This window comes from Sardina pilchardus, chromosome 4 (genome assembly GCF_963854185.1).
Source record: "Sardina pilchardus chromosome 4, fSarPil1.1, whole genome shotgun sequence".
Classification (NCBI taxonomy): Eukaryota; Metazoa; Chordata; class Actinopteri; order Clupeiformes; family Clupeidae; genus Sardina; species Sardina pilchardus.
This window is the reverse complement of record NC_084997.1, coordinates 14,939,129-14,961,117: the sequence shown is the minus strand read 5'-3', so window position 1 is coordinate 14,961,117 and position 21,989 is coordinate 14,939,129. Positions and strand designations below refer to the sequence as shown.

At 47.7% G+C, this 21,989-nt stretch overlaps 1 protein-coding gene across 6 annotated transcripts in view; it reads right to left on the bottom strand.

The window, feature by feature from the left end:
- Positions 1–21,989, bottom strand: part of kdm6a (lysine (K)-specific demethylase 6A) — a 70,557-nt gene that overhangs the window by 2,504 nt on the left and 46,064 nt on the right. For all 6 annotated transcript variants that reach the window (XM_062534291.1, XM_062534293.1, XM_062534292.1 and 3 more), the window contains 13 exons: positions 18,725–19,099; positions 16,259–17,259; positions 10,669–10,798; positions 9,880–9,985; positions 8,214–8,419; positions 7,623–7,684; positions 5,014–5,088; positions 4,296–4,444; positions 3,515–3,629; positions 2,962–3,149; positions 2,230–2,371; positions 1,582–1,708; positions 229–399 (listed from right to left, as the gene is read on the bottom strand). In XM_062534291.1, the coding sequence (XP_062390275.1) occupies positions 229–399; positions 1,582–1,708; positions 2,230–2,371; positions 2,962–3,149; positions 3,515–3,629; positions 4,296–4,444; positions 5,014–5,088; positions 7,623–7,684; positions 8,214–8,419; positions 9,880–9,985; positions 10,669–10,798; positions 16,259–17,259; positions 18,725–19,099 (2,847 nt within the window). The remainder of the gene's footprint in view (positions 1–228; positions 400–1,581; positions 1,709–2,229; positions 2,372–2,961; positions 3,150–3,514; positions 3,630–4,295; positions 4,445–5,013; positions 5,089–7,622; positions 7,685–8,213; positions 8,420–9,879; positions 9,986–10,668; positions 10,799–16,258; positions 17,260–18,724; positions 19,100–21,989) is intronic.

Below are 21,989 nucleotides of genomic sequence, written 5' to 3'. Positions count from 1 at the left end.
GACTTACTAATGTGAACTGGTTGCCAAGTGCGTGACTTACTAATGTGAACTGTGTGTGACTTACTAATGTGAACTGGTCGTGAAGTGTGTGACTTACTAATGTGAACTGGTCGTGAAGTGTGTGACTTACTAATGTGAACTGGTCGTGAAGTGTGTGACTTACTAATGTGAGCTGGTCGTGAAGTGTGTGACTTACTAATGTGAGCTGGTCCTGAATGTGTGACTTACTAATGTGAACTGGTCGTAGATCCCCATCAGGTCGTCCATCCTGTACTGCTCCAGCACCACAAAGTTGTCCAGGTTGGTGCTGGCCTTGCGTGCGCAGTCCTGGCAGTGCACCACGTACGTCTTCCGGGAGTTGCTCTCGCTGGTCACGAACAGCAGATCAAACACCTCCACCTGCCAAAGTGGACCAACGTTAAGGGGGGTGCAACAGTGAGGGAAAAAGGGCTCTAAGGTGCACCATCATGCTGTTCAGTAGATGACGTTAGTGAAACTTCTAAGTCTACAGTAGATGCATTCAAACACTGGACATACCCACATCGACATCAGTAGTTACTTGATTTGGTTTGCTGAAAACTAACCAAATTATAATATATACATATACACATACAGTATATATAATATATACATATATTTGGTTATTTTTTATTTATATAAATAAATAAATAAATAAATAATAATGAGGCGAGGGACAAGTTGGAGGCAGTTAGAAGTTGATCCAATATAATCATGAAGGCATGCACTGATTGGGAGCCTCTAGGAGCTCGCTATCTTTGACTAATCCATATACGGACTACACAGTTCCTAAGTGGAGAAGCCTGAGGGAGTGTTTGCTGGATTTCGGAATAATTACCAAGAGCATGATGGTGCATTATTGTGGTTTGACAGCCTTAAGAACAACAAGGGACTGATTTATTTTCACAATTTAAACAATTGACAGTGACTGATCGTATGGGAGAATATCTAGAGAGCGCAAGGGAGGGGAAAGTGATTGGAAGTAAAAGTGGACCAGACAGAATAATCAAAGAACAGATGAAGAGAGAGAAAAACAACACCAGCATGGAGAGACGAGGAGGGAGGGGGGGGGGGGAGAGAGGGAGAGACAGAGACAGAGACAGAGACAGAGAGAGAGAGAGAGAGACAGAGAGAGAGAGAGAGAGAGAGAGACAGAGAGACAGAGAGAGAGAGAGAGAGAGAGAGAGAGAGAGAGAGAGGCTAGACGTGAGACAGTGGACAGACGGGAGGGACCAAAGGAAGAGGAAGAGACAGAGTCAGAGTCAGAGACACGTCTCTACCTCACAGATCCTGCGGTAGCAAACCGACGAAGAGACCGAGCGAGCAAACACAAAGATGGTGAGATATAAGTAGGGCGAGGCAACGATGATGGAGTGACCACAGACAGATGACAGAGGGGTAAGGCAGCAAGATGGAGAGATGAAGGGGCAGAATGCAGAGAGAGAAAGACAGACGGGAGACGTGCAAGAGACGCAACGTGTTGCAGACAGAGATGGAGGAATGAGCGGGGTGAAGAGAGGGGTGTGTGTGTGTGTGTGTGTGTGTGTGTGTGTGTGTGTGTACCTCGCAGATGCTGCAGTAGTGTGCAATCTCGTCCTTGGTCCTCCCGTGCCACACAAGCTCCTTGCCAGCAGTCATCAGCGCCTCCTTCAGCATCTGACACTGCTTCAGCGTCCGGAACAAGCAGTACCTGAGCGACCACACACACACACACACACACTCATTAACATGTGTGTACTCCTTCACAGCTGCAATATGAGAGTTTGATCAGACACTCCACTGAAGCAAAGCGAACTGAAACGGTACTTACAATGTTGTAAAATATCAATGAACTTAAAAGTTCCTACCGTAATTTAGAGACTATTAGCCGCGGCTTTATACACTGATTTTACAAAATGTCTTCCGCTATGAGGTTAATAACAGGGAGGCAGTTAATATGGTGTTAATACGGTTTTGTTTCTTTTAACCTGCATAAATACACTGTCCTGCGGCTTATCCCGCTTATATGCGGGAAATGACTGTCCTCCTACATGCATACGTCCCCTTCTCACCAAACAAAAGCGCCCAACAGTGATATCAAATCCCATCTCTAGCCATCTTTATCAGATCTCTAGCAAACGAGTCCCAGCCTCGGGGGCGTGCAGTCTGAGCCGCACAGCAGGCATATGGACAACAGCAGGTAGCTCTTGGTCTGGCGTGGCGTGGACTCACTTGATCATCTCGAAGAGCTTGTGGTCGGACACTTTGATGTTCCTGGCCATGTTCCAGGACAGGTGAACCATGGGAACGATGGATTTGACACACTGCAGTTTGTTCCACTCGTATCGCTCCACCGCCAGCTTATACATGTATGCTGTGCAGAAGAAGGGATGAGAAGAAGAGAAGGAGAGGAGGAGAGGAGGAGAGGAGGAGAGAGACATTTTGAGAAAAGCTTGGTCAGAAAAACAAACAAAAAGGAAGGACACGGTGAGGTAGGCATCTGGTACAAAATAAAATGAAAGCTGTGTCTGCCAGGGTGTGCGATATTAAAAGGAGTTCAACCAGCCTTCACCAAATAAAAGGAACTCAACCTTCAAAGGAAATCACAATCTGCACATGCTCACACACACACATAATAGGATTCTAACACAGACATCCAGACAACAAAAGAGCTGTCTAATTATAAAACACATTGTGGGGGAAAAAAATGAATACAGGTGCATTTCAGATTTTTGACATCCCTGCTGTTAGAATGTTCCTCCCGCAAAGTTTTAACCTCGCTCAGTTCTGTACAGACTTTCTCTTTGTAGTTGTCCTTCGTGTCTGACCTTACGTCTTGCCAGTATCGTTTGTATGGCAAAAGTTCCACACAGATTTAAAGAACCTTTTGTTCTAGCTCTATGTATGGTCTAGGGGAGAACTTCTCTGCCTTTAGCAATGGGCATAGATTGACGCCAGCCTTACCAGTCAGGGGCCCAACGTTCCAGGCGATGTTGTTGCACCAGCCGATGGCCTGCACCCAGTGCACGGTGCCCGTGTTGAGCCACACCAGGTCTCCCGGCCGCTGGATGAAGCGGTACACGGGCACGTTCGCTTCGTACAGGTCCTCCAGGTTCGGCCACCACGACCCCATGAGGAAGTTTATATTGTTCCTGTTGTGTTTTATATTAAATTATGTTATTTAATGTTTTTTTCTAGTAAACTTAATCATCTAAATTACGACTTCCAGATCATTTTTGTTGTTTTTTCTAGTCAAAGTCTTTTCATGGTTTCATGGACAACGGTGACATTTTCAGAGTGACCCAACACGGGAGAATGACTCCACAATAAAACAGGATTTACGAGTCACATGTTCACTCGGTTCTGACGGTTCACATAAGGTGCACAGCACCAGTGCATAGCAAAACCATTGTCCAGCACAACACAGTGGCAAAGACTGCAAGTGTACAATATCTCAAGGCCTTGCACCACACCACAACACAGCACAACACAGCACAGCAATATCGAGTCGTCTTACTTTTCACAGAACTCGTTCATGACCCCCCAGTACGGCTCGGGCACAGCGAACCATTCACAGTCCCCTGGGCCGATGTTGATGTTCACCGAACAGAAGTTGTTGTTCTCTTGGTGCCCTGGAAGAGAGCGGAAAGAGAGCCAAAATGCAAATCAGTGAAACTCGACGTCAGCGAGGGCTAGAAAACAGGCAGTCAGCGGCACCTCCACCGATCAAGCCTTTACAGACGCGTTGCGTAATTAGCATTTTGTTATTCATATCAACATCAGTTAAAGTGGCTATTAAATGTTACTTCGGGCATTCTATGACTAATTTTATGACATTCATACTAATCTGTGTGTGCGTGTGTGTGTGTGTGTGTGTGAGACAGAGAAAAGTGCTAAAGTGTGGGAGTCAACACCAACTGTTTGACCTCCACCAGATAACACTCATTTGCAGATTAGCTAAGTGGATGTGGGTACTATGCTGTGTGTACACGCAGAACCACTTAGGACCCGCCGGCACTGCTAGTGTTTGGCTTGTCCGCAGCGCATTCTCAGATGACAAGCCGTCACACACACACCTACATGCTAAACATTTGTGTGTACAGTGCGAGTGAGTCAGGCAGTGTCCGAGTGTGTGTGTGTGTGTGTGTGCGTGCGTGTGCAGCGTCCGTCTGTCTGTCTGCAATTCTGTGCACGCACACGTGTGTCACAGCTAGTATTACGGGGACTCTCTCCGTGTGTGTGTGTGTGTGTGTGTGTGTGTGTGTGTGTGTGTGTGTGTGTGTGCACGCTGCGTTCACCTGGCGTCCTGCTGCCGGGCACCTTCATGTAGAGCTGTACGGTGTTCATGCCCAGGATGGTGTGGCCCACGTGGCTGAGCAGGTTCCCAGCTGACACCACTCTGGCGAACGCCGGCAGCTTGCTCAGCTCCGCCAACTGAGGCTTCCACCTGAACAAAGAGGTCAAAGGTCAACATCCAAGGGGGGTAACATGCACGGTAGTTTCTGGTCTACAGCTAGTCAAAGGCCTGGTAGTGGTTGCATTTATGCTGTATTTACTGTAGCCTGTGGCAATGCTAGGAGTCCTGAGTTAGCTAGCTTTATTTTGGGGTGCGCTGCAGCAATCTCATCAGATTATCTAGAGCGCTGATCAATTTGAGGCAGGCGACTAGACTCCTGAACATCGCCATCTTTTGTGAAGGTAAGCAAAAAAAGAGAGTGTATCTCTAATTCCCATCCTTTAGCTCATATCTTTGTGAAGTCGACAAATTAACTAGTCTACAGCAGCCTTGAATAAAGATTGAGAGTACACCACACCACACACACACACACACACAACATAATTTGTGAGGCCCTTCCCCCACATCCATGTAATTATTCTCATTGAGCCCAAACAGCTCAATCATGTGGAGAGCGATTCTGACAACAATAGAGAGCTATGATTCAGGTTCGATGCTGGCTAGACAAGCGAGAACTGAAACCCAACAGCCGCAGACATGGGAGGGGTGGGGGCACTTACTTCTTTTCATCCGACAGGTCGATGTTGGTCCCAAACTTGATGTACTTGAAGGGGCCTTTCCGTCTCCTCATCATACTGCAGGGACACAACGAGTCAACCATGAGACCGAGGGGACGTTACACATGGCCATATATATGACCTTTGATTCACATATCACGGATGGAAATGTAGTTAAATGTCACAAATAATTACATCTACTTAATCAGAATGTCACTAGCTGTATCCATGTGTACCATCATTTCCCGACTGTTAGCCGTGGCTTATACATTGATTTTGCTAAATTTTTTCAGCTATGAGGTTAAAGGAGAATTCCGGTGTGATATTGACTTAAAGTGTGTTGAAATATGATACCGAGTGTGAGCGATTGTCTCAGAGCTGATCTCGACCCGTCAGCTGTTCTCCGAAACCCGGCGGTAGCTCAGCAATAGTCAACCAGGTTTTTAACGTTTGTGCCTCGGGCATCGAACTGCCGTGCAAATAAACCACTGTTTTACACCATTAATGAGGCTCAAAGTAGCTCCACACTTTATTGGTAGACTTCTGAGGGCCCTGACATTTAAAACGAGACATCGAGAACTTTGAAAAAGCACTGGTTGTTTACTTACATGACTGTTTATTCAGGCAGTCACTTTCGAAAGTTTAGCGGTAGCAGCCATCTTGAATCTAGTCACGTGACTGATTCGTGACTGGTTCACGTAATCGCTATGTCTATGCGTGCACTAGTCATGAATCAGTCACGTGACTAAATTCAAGATGGCTGCGACCGGTAAACTTTCGAAAGTGACTGCCTGAATAAACAGTCATGTAAGTAAACAACCAGTGCTTTTTCAAAGTTCTCGATGTCTCGTTTTAAATGTCAGGGCCCTCAGAAGTCTACCAATAAAGTGTGGAGCTACTTTGAGCCTCATTAATGGTGTAAAACAGTGATTTATTTGCACGGCAGTTCGATGCCCGAGGCACAAACGTTAAAAACCTGGTTGACTATTGCTGAGCTACCGCCGGGTTTCGGAGAACAGCTGACGGGTCGAGATCAGCTCTGAGACAATCGCTCACACTCGGTATCATATTTCAACACACTTTAAGTCAATATCACACCGGAATTCTCCTTTAATACACGGGGACAGTTAATATGGTATCAATTAGGGCTGGGGGTAACCGATTATTTTTAAAACGATTAATCGGGCGATTATTTTATCGATTAGTCGACTAATCTAACGACTAATTGGACGATTAGTCTAACGATTAATTTTCTGTTTTTCGATTAATAAAAACCATAATGTATCCATAAAAATTCTTAATAATATAGTATATACAAATATCACCAGGATAAAAATATTTGCTTTGTCCTGAACACACAATATCAATGTGTATTGGAACAACAGTTATGACAGTGGGACATTTTAAATCTACTCTTAAATGTAGGGTTGCCCACTACGAGAAAATAAAAATGGGGATGCTTTTGCATGGTTGCATGAGAAACAGCCTACTTCTGAAAACAACAATTATAGATGGGTGCTATTGTTTTGGGATGTTTCCCTCATGCAAGCATTATAGCCTACTCTGGTAGGCAAATGGAGAACACATTGATATGCTTTAATGAAATTTTCATTTGAATGCCTGAATGTAATGATCCAGGAAACATAATACAGGCGGAAATCATCTGGAGATCTTTAAATGAAAGACTAAAGCTACAATATTTTTACCATATTATATTCAAATTTGACTAAACATTACTCAATGCTAAACAATGTTGACTATTGTACAGTCTCAGCTCTGTTTCTATGGAAGTTAAAATAGCCGTCAGCGCAGAGAGCTTTTTTCCGCCGAGGGCGCTCAGCGCTGTGAACGCTGAGCTACATAGACTTTATATTGAAAATTGTCGCCGTCGGCTGTGGTGGACACAGCACCTTATGCAGCCGTCAGCTAGCCATTCCAGCCAATAATACATGCTAACAAATACAATACACAGCTGACTCGCTGCCAGTGGCAAGCTAACATAAACTGCCAACCCAACAAGCACGAAAAAACTGCAGAGAGCTAGGATAGTTAGCGAGCACTACCGAAGTGCACTCAGCTCAAGCTGCACGACACACTACACAAACGTGAAATTAAAGTAAGTATTCCCATTCGACCACCTCAGGCGAGCAGTTTTTCAGGGCTTTGTGCAGGGCTTTTTTGGCTTGAGGAAGTGCGAACTGTTCGTTTTGTTTTATTTTTGTGACTCAAGTGCTTTGTTTTTTTGACTCACGTCTTCTGGCGATATGTCGATGCCAAAATATGACGTCGACGATATCTTGAAGTCGGTTAGTAGACGTCATCGACTCCTCGCTACAGGCCTAGTATCAATATGGTTTTGTTTCTTTTAACTTGCATAAAACACTGTCCTGCGGCTTATATACAATGCAGCTTATATGCAGTAAATTACTGTACTTTTTTTTTTTTTTTTTTAACAGCCAGCCTATAGGTTGGAATGGTTTTGGACATGGGTCTGGGGCAGTGCTGGTTCTTAGGTACAATGCGCCATTTTAAATCCAGTCAATAACCCTTTACTACTACTGAGACTGGTGTGTGTGGGTCCTGCTCCATTGTGAGCGGGAATAGGAGCGTACTTCTCTGTGGAGGCGGATTCTGTGTCCGAGTGGTCCTTCTGGCCTTTCTTCTCATTCTCCTCCTGATACAGGCGCGCGCACACACACACACACACACACACACACACACACACACACATTAGACACAGGTACAACCCCAAGCCAGCTGACAATCACACAAACCCACCCCATAGAAAAGGCACGAGATGGTTCAGGTTTTTTCTCCTCATTTTGAAGCCTTGTCTTCACTTCTACTCTGAGAAGTTGTAACACCATTGTACCACCATTGTACCACTTGAGACAGATGGGCTGAGAATCACACCTTCACATGGCTTCCAATCAAGCAATTAAATTTACACTGAACCAAAATAGCACGACAAACTGAGAACAAAAGCGAGTATACCCCCTCCTCCTACACACATACACTAAACTAACTTGCTATATGTCAACGTGCCAAAACCAGCTCTGTACAAATAATTACGACTTCAATTAGAAGTTACACTCAATATCTTGTACGAATTTCACAGAAGTACATCCTCTAAGTGCAAGCATAGTACTTAGATCGGAGCACACACACACACACACACGCACACACACACACAAAGCACTGACCCGTAGTGACTCCTGGAAGGACGAGGCCTGGTACTGGGCGTACTTGGCGATGGTGGTGTGCGAGCGACTGCTCTCGCAGCGCCACATCTTGCGCGTGCCCGTGGGGTCCCAGTTCTCGTCCGTGGGCTGGGACAGCTGCGTCCGCACCTCCACCAGGTGCTCGGGGTTGGCCTCCACCAGCGTCTTCGTGGAAAACAGACCCAGGTCTGAAGAAGGGAGAGATGGAGAGGGAGGAGGAGGAGGAGGAGGAGGAGGAGGAGGGGGGGGGATAGAGAAAGGAAGATGGAGAAAGGAAGGCCACTTCCATTACCCGGAGTTCAGCTATGAATTAGTGCAACAACAGAGTACATTTACACCATGGAATTCCAATCTACGGCCAGAGAGCAATGGGGAAAAAAAGACTTAATGGAGGGGGTGGAGTAGGGGGGAGAAAATAAGAAACTAGGGATTTTTTTTATTTCTCCATGAGCCAGCCCACCCACCCACACATCTATTTATTTGTTCCTTATTTGTCCATTTTAAAACAGCAGAACCCGCTGCCTTGGCCTCGGTTTGACCCAGGAGCGCTCCCTGAGGGCAGAAGAATGTTGCGCTGTGGAGTCCTGCTCCACAGGCACCAGGGCAACACCGGCGGCAGCAGCGCTTAGCCTTTAAGGGGCCGTGACCGTGCTATAGGACGGCCAACTACCTTGACATTTCCACATGAAATTAAGAGACGAGGCATTCTTCCCCACCCCAGTTATATATCGCCCTAGACTTCCAATCGTGCGTCATTCTACCTGTGCAATCGCTACAGCATTTAGGGCACCGCTATGATGCAAAACCATAAGCAGTTTCTGGCTAGCTCTGTCGTAGGGCAGAATCCTGTGGTACATTCTCTTCTCAGAGTTGACCAATAAAATGCCCACTACCAGCACAACCCAGAAAAAACATGGAGGTTGACAAACTTCAAAGTCTAGTTCAATTCTTACAGCATTACCAATCCTCCAATGGTCAAAATGGATCAACTGTCAATTCGCTCCGCTAACCTACTGCCCCATAAGCGAGTGTAACGGAAGAATGTGTGTGGACCTGCACCAGGGAGAGGTGGACTGGTGGTGTGAGAGCAGCGCTGTGGCGGACGACAGTCTGGAGAATGAAACGGGCCGGACAGTCTCTACACTGCACCTCTCCTCCAGCTCCAGCCTGCTGCAGTAACGCCATCTGCTTACAGGTGGTGCTGTTGTCACACTGTACGTCTCCACACAGCTCTCCCTCTCTCAGACACGCACACACATACACACACACACAAACGGGAACGCGCACAGCACAGCAGAGAAAAAGCACGCACATACAGAGCAAAGCGAGCACACACAGCCACACACACACAGCCAGCCACACACAGCATGCCAGCAAGCACACACACTTGCGCAGAGCCAAACCTCGCATCCACTAGGGACTACGACGGCCTGCGCTTAAAAAGATTCTCCAATGCTTTCCAGCAAAGCCAGACTCTCGCTTACCGAGTAGATCACACCGACAAGCGTTTTTCATAGCTTAAGCTTCAGTGACAGCACGAGTGTCAATGTTTGTATGGGTGTGAAAGACATGCTAATTGATGGTTCACATAAAATATATCTGTCACACTGGAGCAAAAACAGACCACATACACAGAGTCTGAACTTACCAAGTTTGAGGGCTCCTGCTAGGCCCCGTATGACCGTGACTGGGTTGGTGGGGTTGGTGCAGAATTGGTGCAGGGGTGGGAAGAAGGCGTCCCTCTTATTTTCCAACTGTGGAGACACACACACACACACACACACACACACGCGCGCACACATACATTACACACACACACACACAGACAGACGCATGAGAAAAAAGAATCTTGCACATCGAGGCAGTAACTAAAACACGCCAATCAACGGCACACTTAGCCGACACAAAACGCTGGTGTATCGATCCAACAGTAATCCTGCAGCCTCTTTCTGAGAGAGTGCCTGTTGGGGGCGCTGTTGTGCTTATATCAATACAGCAAAGAGAATGGGGGGTTGGGCCGATGCACCCAAATACAGAGGAGGGGTTTTTAAAGTTGCTAAGCACATTTAACTGGAGAGAAAGCTAGCTGGAGTTACTCATTGACCGTAAGTAGAGAGGGAGGGGGAGCCTGGTTTATAAACAAACAACATGCACTCAGAACAGGGGGATGGGAGTTTACGGAGTACACTAACCTGGAAATGTGCCACATTTGGTGAACTTGTGTTTGGTGTGTGTGTGTGTGTGTGTGTGTGTGTATATATGTGTCCTATGCACATATTCATCATCAAGCGCGAGTTCATTGAACAGGCCTAACCAGCATCACCGTGAGAGGATTCATTAACAGAAAGACACATGAGTGTGTGTGTGTGTGTGTGTGTGTGTGTGTGTGTGTGTGTGTGTGTGTGTGTGTGTGTGTGTGTGTGGTGGCTATACTCACGTAAATACTGGGGGTGGGGGGGTTGAGCTTGTCCTTTGGCAGCGGAGGGTAGGGTGCCGAGGGCACGCGGGGAGGGGGGCACTTGTCCAGCAGGATGCTGCTGTTCGACAGGCCGTTCTTCCCCAGGTTCCTGCAGGAGCACAAACACAAGACACGGCACACAGTGATCAGCAGAGGCCCGGGGAAGATTTAAAGAGCCGTTACATAACCACAGAACAGGAGCGCGATGAGGAATCCACTCCAAAGCGCGCCTCAGACACAAAGACTCCCTCAGATACCAGACAAAAACAAACAAACAAACAAACAAAACACAACTATGACCAGTACTCTTCAGGGTCATGAATAACGGACGTTCAAGCAAATCCTTCAGAGCAAAAGCTGACCTAAAGGCCCAGGTTTATTCAGCATATTAGTAATCACTGCAAGTTGCTCTGGATAAAAGTGTAAGCTAACGGAGTAAATGTAAAAGAAATGAAGAGTTGCTATGCAAAACCCTCTAAATCCGTCAAACGACATTTCTTTTAAATGAGCATTTTTTGTCAGGCACCCACACGTTTTAGCCAACAAATCACTGAGACCAGGAAGAGAGTGGTATTTAGCCGTATTTATACTATGTGTGGACAGCATTCACTCACCATAGTTATCTCATTTTTGGCAGAAGCAGCGTTTAGAGGCTTTCGCATCTGAACTCCTCAAATGTATGCAAGAGTCTCCAGCAATACCCTCTAGACCACAATCCATTGGGCTAACTGACCAGACCAACTCCCACCTTACAGACGCATTTACAGTGAAGAACAGTGTGTACAATTAAGAGGCCGGATCCATATGGTCAGAACCCAGCCAACACTGAGGTCCCAGTGCTCCGTCAGTCAACTTCTGGACAAGCTGCCAGACCTCAAGTGTATCTCCGTAAGCAAACCAAATGGATACTGGCAGATGTCACTGCATGCTTTTAACATGCGTGCATAATTCATCTCACACACACACACATACACACACACACACACACACGGTGGAGGAAATCCCGACACATCACATGCCGAAAGCTAACAGTGAACGGGAAAAATCAGCTTATAGGTCCAGGCTAATAATGATGATATCAACCACGGCAAAAAACGGAGAATTTGTGCTTGGGAAAAAGTCTGCCGGTAGCTCAGCATGCAGTGTGTGTGTGTGTGTGTGTGTGTGTGTGTGTGTGTGTGTGTGTGTCTTGTAGCACACATACACACACGTGTTGGCTGCAGGCCAGGAGCCACAGGGGATGGATGTGCTTTTTTTCTGCACAGTGGCTCTGTCGCACCCCATCAGCATCTCCCACCTGAGCCAGTCGGGCCCAATGAGGGGACTCCGTAGAAGCTAGCCAGCCAGTCGCAGTCAGACCAGTCCAGCACAGAAACCCAGTCTGCCCAGCAAAGGGGAAACACAACTCGCATCTAGCACGGGGACACGGGGTCCAACAAACACTGGCCCCGGGGCAAGTACAAGCGCATGATGGGGGAAGTTGATCGGCCGGTCAGTTGTCAGTTTTTCTGCCCTTCACAGTCACGAGTCATTTCAGTTCACCTCTAATGATACCTTGTTGAAGCCAAGCGTGTGAGACTTACAACAGAGAGAGGGGTTTTCAGGGGCAGTAGAGATACGAGGGGCCATTACAAATCAGATGTAACGCGAGGGAAATCTGAAGTTGGACCCTAGGGACACGTTGGTCCATCAATGCACGGGCAACAAAATGCCAATATCCCCAAGTGAAAGAGCGTGTGTACCTCCAGCCATGGGCTACCACGGAAACCAGCTTCCCAGCAAAGGTCACTACACTAACACAAACAACGGGCACTTGCACATCGCTGTACCAATGCAGGGGCAACAGAATGCCAGCCTGGCCAATAATACATACGCATCAACCAAGAGGGAAGTCCTTTCGTCTCACATAGGGGACCCAAACACATCGTTCTACCGACATGTGGACATGTTACAACAGCAACATCGCAATTTTAAGTCTACATCGTAATGTTGCCGTAATATAACACACACACTCTACGCATGAAGGGGCAACAGAATGCTAATCAGCTTAGTGAAGGAGCATGAGTCCACCAAGTCAATGACCTCCAGGTTCTGCAGCATTACCAAAACGGAAATACAACGCAATCCCGTCTTTAACAAACATGATGCCGGTGTAATAACCCGGTACGCCAAGTGCAGTGTGGCATTAGAACAGCAGCCAGCTCAAAGTTCTCCAGTGTTGTATTCATGGGTTTCATTAGGCCCTGTTCCACAGGTGTATAAAATCAAGCACCTAGATTATGAACACAGACTGCATGGTGCTTGATTAATGCACCTGTGGAAAGGGGCCTGACGAAACTCATGTATACCTTATATTGCTGCTGAAGCTCATATTGGCACACACAAAACACTTCTCCTCTGAAGTTACGCCGAATGGGAAATCCGGTAAAATCCTTGGGATTATGGCAGTGTTTAGATTAGGAGAGGCATATACCACAAGAACGGAACGACCGTTATGACCCGACTCACTCACACACACCAAAATGGTAAATGGACTGCATTTATATAGCGCTTTTATCGGCTTCTGCGAGCACCCAAAGCACTTTACATATCATGCCTCACATTCACCCGTTCACACACCGATGGCAAAGCCACTTACGGAACCTACGATTAATAACATTTTCAGCAAACAGGAAGCTGGCCTAGGAAACCACACACACACACACACACAGGGCAATAGATATTTGCCCTGCAAATGCTTTGACCGGTAAGACACACCCACATGTTAAATACATGGGAGGACTGAAACCACACACACACACACACACACACACACACACAGACACACACACACACACAGGTGCATTTCTAAAGGCCCTAATGCACACAGCCAGTGGGAGACATTCTAACGGCACAGGGAGAATGGAGAGGGATTAACGGTGGGCAGGTGAGGTAGCGTATTACTGAACTCGCTCAATAGGCCGCATGAATAGAGCTGGAAGTTGGCCTCAATGTAGGTGATCGGCACAGTGAAAGAGAGCAATAGCAGGCGGAAGAGAAGGAGGCCCAGGGAGAGGACCGAGTTCTCGCAACACGAAGAAAGAGACTCACGGAAGAGAGCAAAAGAAGGCAGGAGAGAGAGGGGGAGAGGGGGAGAGAGAGAGGGAGGGAGAGGGAGGGAGAGAGAGAGAGAGAGAGTACAACTTAGACCTGCAAGCAGCTGCCCTGCACCTCTGCTGCTCTCTGCCCCGGCTTTCAGGACTTCACCAAAAAAACGTCCTCATGAGTACACAACACACACACACACACACACACACACCCACACACACACCCACACACACACACACACACACACACACAGGGCTGGCCGCCCCAGCCTGCCAGCTCAGTGGCCCTGAGAAATAGCTGAGCGTCTGCAGCACCCAAGCACAGAACGACTCGTAAGTAACCTGACAATAACCACTGTTACGTAACGCACATTCAAAAAGAAAAAAAAAAAAACAGACAGAGACGAGGGGCAAGGGGCAGGAAACTGGCTGGCCTTGCAGAGATCTTTTGGCATAGTGCTGAAGTAAATATAATAAATTAATTAATACAATTCACAAGGCAGAAAACTATGCCAGCAACAGGCATTAACAAGCAATGCGTTCGGGAGGGTTTTGAATGGCATCTGAAGGACACAGTTTGAACAAAGTGGAACTGAGGGAGCGTTTCGGGAAGAGTGCGGATTGCAAAATCAGTGTGCGGCCTTGAGGAGAACAGAGCGCGCCAACACTCAGGCATGCAGCACACAACCAATACGGGACTATAAAAGCCACTCTGGCTCCATTGTGTATGCAATGGAAGGTGAACGCACCTGCAGGTCAATAACCTGGCGCTCTAAAAAGCCGTAGACTGACTCAGAGAGCACGTGTGTGTGTGTGTGTGTGGAGCTTTAGAGCTCTTGAGAGATTAGAGATGATCAATTATGGCAAAAAATAATTGTGATTTCAATATTGTCAAAAACAATTACAACTACTCAACATTACTCATTTTCTAAATGTTAACAGATACTTATTTCCGAATATTATTCACATAACTTGGCAGCATTTTGATTATGGTATTTTCATAATCATTGAAATGGCTATTTGATTAGTTGCAGTCTCATGAGATACAGACAGGAATGTAAGTGTATGTGACCCCACCAAAACAGACTACAGACAAAACGTTTAAGAACCATTGCTCTAGAGTGAGTGAGGTGTGAGTGAGTGAGTGAGTGAGTGAGTGAGTGAGGCAGGTGAATGAATGAATGAATGAATGAGTGAATCAAGTGAGTGAGTGAATGAATGAAGTGGAGTGAATGAATGAGTGAATCAAGTGGTTGAGTGAGTGAGTGAATGAGTGAGTGAGTGAATGAGGTGGAGTGACTGAGTGACTGAGTGACTGAGTGACTGAGTGACTGAGTGACTGAGTGACTGAGTGACTGAGTGACTGAGTGACTGAGTGACTGAGTGACTGAGTGACTGAGTGACTGAAGGCCCGAGTATGGTCGCGCGTCTGCGTCGCGCGCACGCGGCACTGGTGAGCACGTGACGAGAATTGCGTAATTTTTACGGCATGCGTCGCGTCTTTGAGTCGACCAAAAATTAAGACCGCGCGTCTCTTTCACGCGTAGACTGCGCATGTGTGAAACGGAACTGCTGTAAAGACGCCGCTCCAGTAGGTGGAGCACGTACAGAAATAACGCTTAAAACGCAGCAAACAGAGACAGAAGAACACTTAAACTGGCGTTTCCTACACGCTAACGTTGTTATATGATGACAAAACATTAGTCTTTGAGTATTTTAATAGTCAGTTGTAAACAAAGACCTCCTATGTAATCCAAGTTGTGTAAATGGACTGAAGTTCGCTCTAAATATATACTTTTATCGATTATGCTAACCGTTAGCATCTCTATGGGATTTCTCATACACATTAGCCATAAGCTAACCCATTAGTTTAGCTGTAACTTGGAATGCTAGCCAACGCGTGGTGTGCTGTGCCTGTTCTGGTGGATGATAAATGGAGAGATGTGAAGAACCAACTCATCAAACTTTTCAGCAAACATGAGAAAGTACTAGTGGTGCTTCTCCTCATCTAACAGCTGCATCTTTTGTGTATTTAAGTGTGGAACACTCCTTCCCTGGCTCTTCCTTAGTTCAGTGGTCGCACATCCTAGAGTATCACAGTTAATTCGTAGTGCGCCGGCGCTAATCTTGATCGGCTGGCGCGCATTCAGGACACAGACGTTGGAGTATGCCTCTTATATGCGTCTAAAATGACGCACGTCAAATGTCCAGTGCCGCGTGCGCGTGACGCAGACGGAGGAGTGTGCTAGAGCCTTGAGTGAGTGACTGAGTGAGTGACTGAGTGAGTGACTGAGTGACTGAGTGACTGAGTGACTGAGTGACTGAGTGACTGAGTGACTGAGTGACTGAGTGAGTGAATCGAGTGAGTGAATCGAGTGAGTGAGTGAATCAAGTGAGTGAGTGAGTGAGTGAATGAATGAATGAATGAATGAATGAGGTGGAGTGAATGAATGAGTGAATCAAGTGAGTGAGTGAGGTCTTACCGGCAGGCCTTGAGGACTTCGCTGGAGCTGGGGTAGATGGAGACGGAGGACCAGGGCGCGAGGGTGGGGGCCGGGGGCTTGTGTGGCCGTCCTCCTCCAGCCTCCTGCGTGCTGCGGGGACTGTGCGTGTGCTCGGGGCCCTGGCCGTTGAGCGTGGCGCACGTCGGGGTGGCGCCGGGGCCGCCGGGCGAGGCCGACGCCGTGGACATGGCCGAGCAGGGCGAGGATGCCAGCGAGTTGCCCTGAGCAACCGCCGCCGAAGACGATAGCGATGATGAAGATGCCGACGCCGCCACTGCCGCCCCCGTCGTCGTCGTGCCCGTGGCGGCCGACGTCACGTGGTTGACCTGCGCCTTGCCTGCCTCGCCCGGAGTATTACTGTTATTACTGTTGGCTTTTCCCATTAACAAGGCAGAGAGCTGAGGATTGTCTGGGCTGGCCGAGGCCCCCTGCTGGGGGGAGCCGGTAGCGGCCGAGGAGGAGGAGGCGGCGGTGGACGGCGCGGACGACGACTGCTGAGGGGGGACGTGATTAGGGAGTCCCTCCGCCGCCGAGCTGGGGCCGACGTTACCGCCGTTGCCATTGCCGCTCCCGCCGCCGCCGCCGCTCTGGGGCGCCCCTGTGCCCGGATGCCCGTTCCCTGATGGCGCGCCCTCTTTGGTCTGGCCCGTGCCCGGCGGTCCACCTGAGGTAGCAGAGTGCGGGGTGGCAGCGGTGGCGGTAGGGGGAGGGGGAGGTGCCGGGAGAGTCAGGGGCGCGTTGGTGCTGTTGGGGGTGGTCATGTGATTGTGGGTGGTGGCGGCGGCGGTGGATGCGGAGGAGGAGGACGGGGCAGTGCCACTGTGCTCCAGGGCCTCCTGATTGGGGGTGGCATGGCCAGGGGCAGGGGTAGCACCGGGGGCTACGGGATGAGAAGACTGGGGCGAGAGGACCCCAGAGGAAGAGAAAGGCTGTTCGCCATTAGGACCTGCCGAATGAGAACCTGGACCTTTGTGAAGCCCCTGCGGTGAGGAAAGCAAAAGAGAACGCTCAGGTGAGTAACTTGGGTTCTGAACAGAACAGCACACAAACAAACAAATGTATAAGACAAGAAATACTTTATTCCTAATTCCAAAAGAGCTTCATGTAACGCCACAACAGCACCGTCCACTGTGCAAACAACAGAACTGCTTTCCTATGTCTTCGCACTGCCCATCTGATTTTTTTTTTGTTCTTCATTGACTTAGAAAAACTGCAAAAAAAAAAAAAAAAAAAAAAAAAAAAAAAGGCAACCAATTCTTCTAAGAACTTAAATTGCTTCGTAAAAAAACCCTCTGTGGCGCTCTGAAGAAGCCGTTTTCAACAAGCACAAAGGCCAGCAACGGAGGCTTTTTAAGTAAGTGGTATAATCGGAATATACATTTTGCATTAGGAGGGAGGCTGGCAAGTCTCCCGCTAATTTAATTAGCATATGCTCCGCTCAAAAAACAAAGAGAGACTGAAAGGTCTCTCCAAAAGAGGCAGGCAATAAATTGAAGCTGTGCAATCATGCTAAAAAGCTTTTTCATTTGGAGCGCGCAGCAGCCTGCACCGTGCCTCACGTGTATTCATTAGAGCACACACAAAAGCCTGCGGAAAAGCCTTGTGATGTGCACCAGAACAGTGTGTGTGTGTGTGTGTGTGTGTGTGTGTGTGTGTGTGTGTGTGTGTGTGTGTGTGTCAAACTTGTCAGTCTGAGATGCACTTACAAACAACAGAGTGCATGTATAGCTGCCCCACCACCTGTGCATAGTGTTTCAATTAGAGTCTTGTGTAAGAGAGAGAGAGTGAGACAGAGGGCGTGAGCGAGAGCGAAAGAGAGAGAGAGAGAGAGAGAGAGAGAGAGAGAGAGAGAGAGAGAGAGAGAGAGAGAGAGAGAGAGCAAGAAAGAGCAAGAGACAGAGAGCGTGAGCAAGAGAGAAAGAGAGAGAGAGAGCAAGAAAGTGCAAGAGAGAAAGCGAGCAAGACCACACTTCTCACACATTGGTGCACACCTTAACACAAGCTCATCAAGTGTAAGAGGGCTATATCTTCTGCATGGAGGTGAGCATCTAACATGGACCCGTATGCCTCCTCTCACCACAGCAATGCTCAAACAGTTACAGTTACATTACACACATGCATGTACATGTGCGTGTACAACAGTGTGTGTATGTGCAAAAAAAGGGTGCACGTTGGTTTCCTTTTCTTGAAGTAAAACGAACCATTATGCTGTACCAGCACCGACAACGTCTACAAGTTCCTACATAAGTCTATAGGGCAGAATCTAAAATAACTTTTCAATTATCATTTAAAATATAAAACTATTATTCAACAATTATCCAACATTCACACCACACCCACCTCATTAAAATAATGCATATTTTGCATAACATCAAAGTAGCCCAACTCAAGACTTTGAGTTTGTTCTGAAGCTAAAAGGCTTGTACACCTGCGGCGGGCCCTTACCTGAGTGGCGTTGACGCGTTGGTGCTTCCAGGCTTCGTCTGCAGTGCTGGTGGGGGTTGTGCGGTTGTGAGGTAGCGCGTGTGGCTGCAGGTAAGGCACGTTTCCGTTGCTGCCTGGGCCCGCCCCCGCCGCATGATTATTGGCCGCAGACGTGCCGTCGGTCCCGCCTCCGACCCCGAGAGGCGCGGGGCTGGAGGGGAAGGGCCCGTTGGCCGTGGGGCCGGCCGGGACGGAGCAGGAAGAGGAGGAGGAAGAAGAGGGGGTCCGGGAGAGGATGGGGTGCGGGTGGCCGGGGGCGCCGGCGGGCAGGGAGGGGTCAGACGAGGGGCCGTTGGGAAGAGAGGGGCGCATCTGACCAGCAGCGTTCTGTCTCATCTGGGGGGGGGGGGGGGGGGACAGAGGAAGGGGGACAAACAAGAACAGAAATGTCAGCGTTAATGAATTGGTCAACACACCAATGCAATCCATCACCAGTTATTAGACCAGAGGTGCATTCAAATTTACAAACATAGGCGAACGTTCGCAAACAATCTCAAACAATCTGAGGAGGTTGTTCTCCGTGAACAACATACAGTGAACATACAGTGGAACGGGACGTGAGGTTGATGAAGCTAACAATGCAATTACCGTTCGAATGGAATGTTCAAATCACCAAATCATTCAAATTGAACTGTTCAAAGAAAACATGTTCACCACAAACGTTCCGCCACTGTTTGCCCAATTTGAACGCACCTCAGTTTGCGGTCCACTGATTAACCCCTAGACACTGAAGCTCTCGTTTAGCCCGGGACTAATGTGGAAAACTCCCTGCTGGACTGACGAACTTGCGCACATTAATCCACGGGCTGGAAAGAGGCCCAAGGAGTAAAATGAACGCGAACGGGATGAGCGGCGTGAGAGCTACACCGCTGTTCGATAGTTTGGGGTCACTCACAAAAAGTCCATTCCACACCAGACCCTTGGCAATTGAGAGTGGGTCTGGCAAAGACTCGCTGACTTCCGACTTCCAGTTCAACTAAGCTGAAATTGGTGCATTAAACTCCACTACCAAATCGTTTCAGAAGTGCAGCTATCTTGTAAACAAAAGGTTTTAAACGCTGTTGTTTACTCACTTCCAAAGAAATACACGCCCATGCTGGACTATCGATTGTATTTGCATACCTGTGATTTAGGAACGTTGAAAATGGACCTCAATGGCCTCTTAGCCAGACAGAGCAAATCCAACATTTGGCAAGGGTTTGTATGGATACTCCCAGGCTACATTGTCGAGCGAAGACCTGCTGACTGCTTCTTGCCCACATGGTTCTTGCATAGTGTGGAGCTGTGTTCTTGGGTCACTGCTCTTTCTGGCAGAAACTAGCTCTGACCATGTGCCGTCCACAGGGTGTGCCATGGTCTAACAAACAGCAGTGATAACCTTATTTCTTCAACACTCCTTATATTCTGTACAGAGTACCCACTTTAGCACCGCCAAAGCATTACCAAACCATTACACTCCCTCCACCGTTGCTTAACACATGGAATCAACACTTCCATTTGATCTGCGTCTCCCCAACATTCTTATTTTTGATCAACATCTTAAGATTTGTCTGTCCATTAACACATTCTTTACCCAAACCTTCCTGTCAACTGCCTGTGTTAATCTGCCATCTTAATCTTAATCTTTTTTTTTTTTTTTTTTTTTAAATTGGCCAGCATCATATCACTTTTTAAAAAATCTCAGGCAGCATCCTAAAGTCACCTCCTCTTCGGTTGCCATTGACACTGGTGTTCTGCAGCTAATATTTAAAGCTAATTTAGTGCCTGTGAGACATTGGTTTCTCAAACTAGACGCTAATGAGATTGTGGCCCTGTTCAGTCGTGCACTGGACCCCCTCTCCTCTTCCTACTTTGATTAAAGGCAGTTAAGGCTCTTCTGTGAAATGTGGAGCACAGTACGCTCATGTGCATGTTGCATTACAAAAACAGTCATTTCCTGCTGCAACACTCAACACAATGTCTACAAAGCATTTCTGATCGATTTGTTGTCACTTTAACAGCTTTCCCCTCAAAAACAAGGACATTCCTAACTGACCCCAAACTTTTGAACCATAGCGCAAGTTGAGTGGAAAGATGAACAGAATCCAACAGGAATGCTCATCATTCTTCCCATTCCTGTCAATCACAGGCTTCGTTTTCTGTTTTACAGGTGCTTGTGCGTGCGTGCGTACGTGTGCACAAGTGTATTTCCTTGTACAACACCAGCTCGTTTTGCTCCCGTCATACCACAACCCCCATCTCCCCTTCTCCCCCTCTCACACGCCAGCAGTGTGTGTAAAGCATTAACAGCGCCTGAAAGCCAGAAACGGCCACGACAGGAATGAGCAAATATTCGAGCGGAATTCTATTTATCTTTCCCACAAAAGCTCGGTCCCGAGTAGTTAACATTCTCGCGGGGGAAAAGATTACGAGGTGCACACACACACAACACACAACAACAAAAAAAGCCCCGCACATCCCTATCCGTCTGCGTTGCACTGAATTTTCCCTCTGCTTCTTTTAGAGGACATTGTGGAACCCTGTGTGGCGTTTGCCAGTGACCTTCGCAGAGCTCCACTCTGGCACCAGTGGCCCAGACCTTTGCTGTGGCTGCTGCTGTGCACTCAGACTAAAGCACTGGAGGCTATACAGGGCCGCTGCTCAGCATGGACCTGGATTGCATTCGTCTGACAGAGGGGAAAGAGTGTCTGTGTCTGTGTCTCTCTCCCTCTCTCTGTGTGTGTGTGTGTATGTGTGACTGACTGACTGTGTGCCGTGTGTGTGGTTAGCGCTATAGTCCAAGTTCAACTTAGACGCTGCAACATGAACTCACAGTAGACCTACAAGTAGGTTTATAAGTACGCAATCATACATAGATTCACAATAAAGAAAGAGCTTAATTGTGTTGATAAAAACTGATTTGCGTTCGTTTGTGCCGGTAACAGAAATAGATAACAAATATGCAGCCGATTCAGCGGTCAGGGGTGCGGCACGGCAAGGGCAACCGCTGACATTTGCACACCATCATTTAGATCTGCTTTTCATCAGTCTTTGAAGGAGGCTTTTAATTGGTTGGAATCAAACTACTTCCTGAGGACAGCCTTTGCGTTATGGTGCAAAAAAAAGTCTACATGCTCAATTAAAGGGTACTTATACTGCATGACCCCAAGAGGGCCTTGGGCCGTCTCTGGTGTGAAAATCTGATCCCAATGACCAAACCCCATGAAAGATTTTTTTAAATTATTTT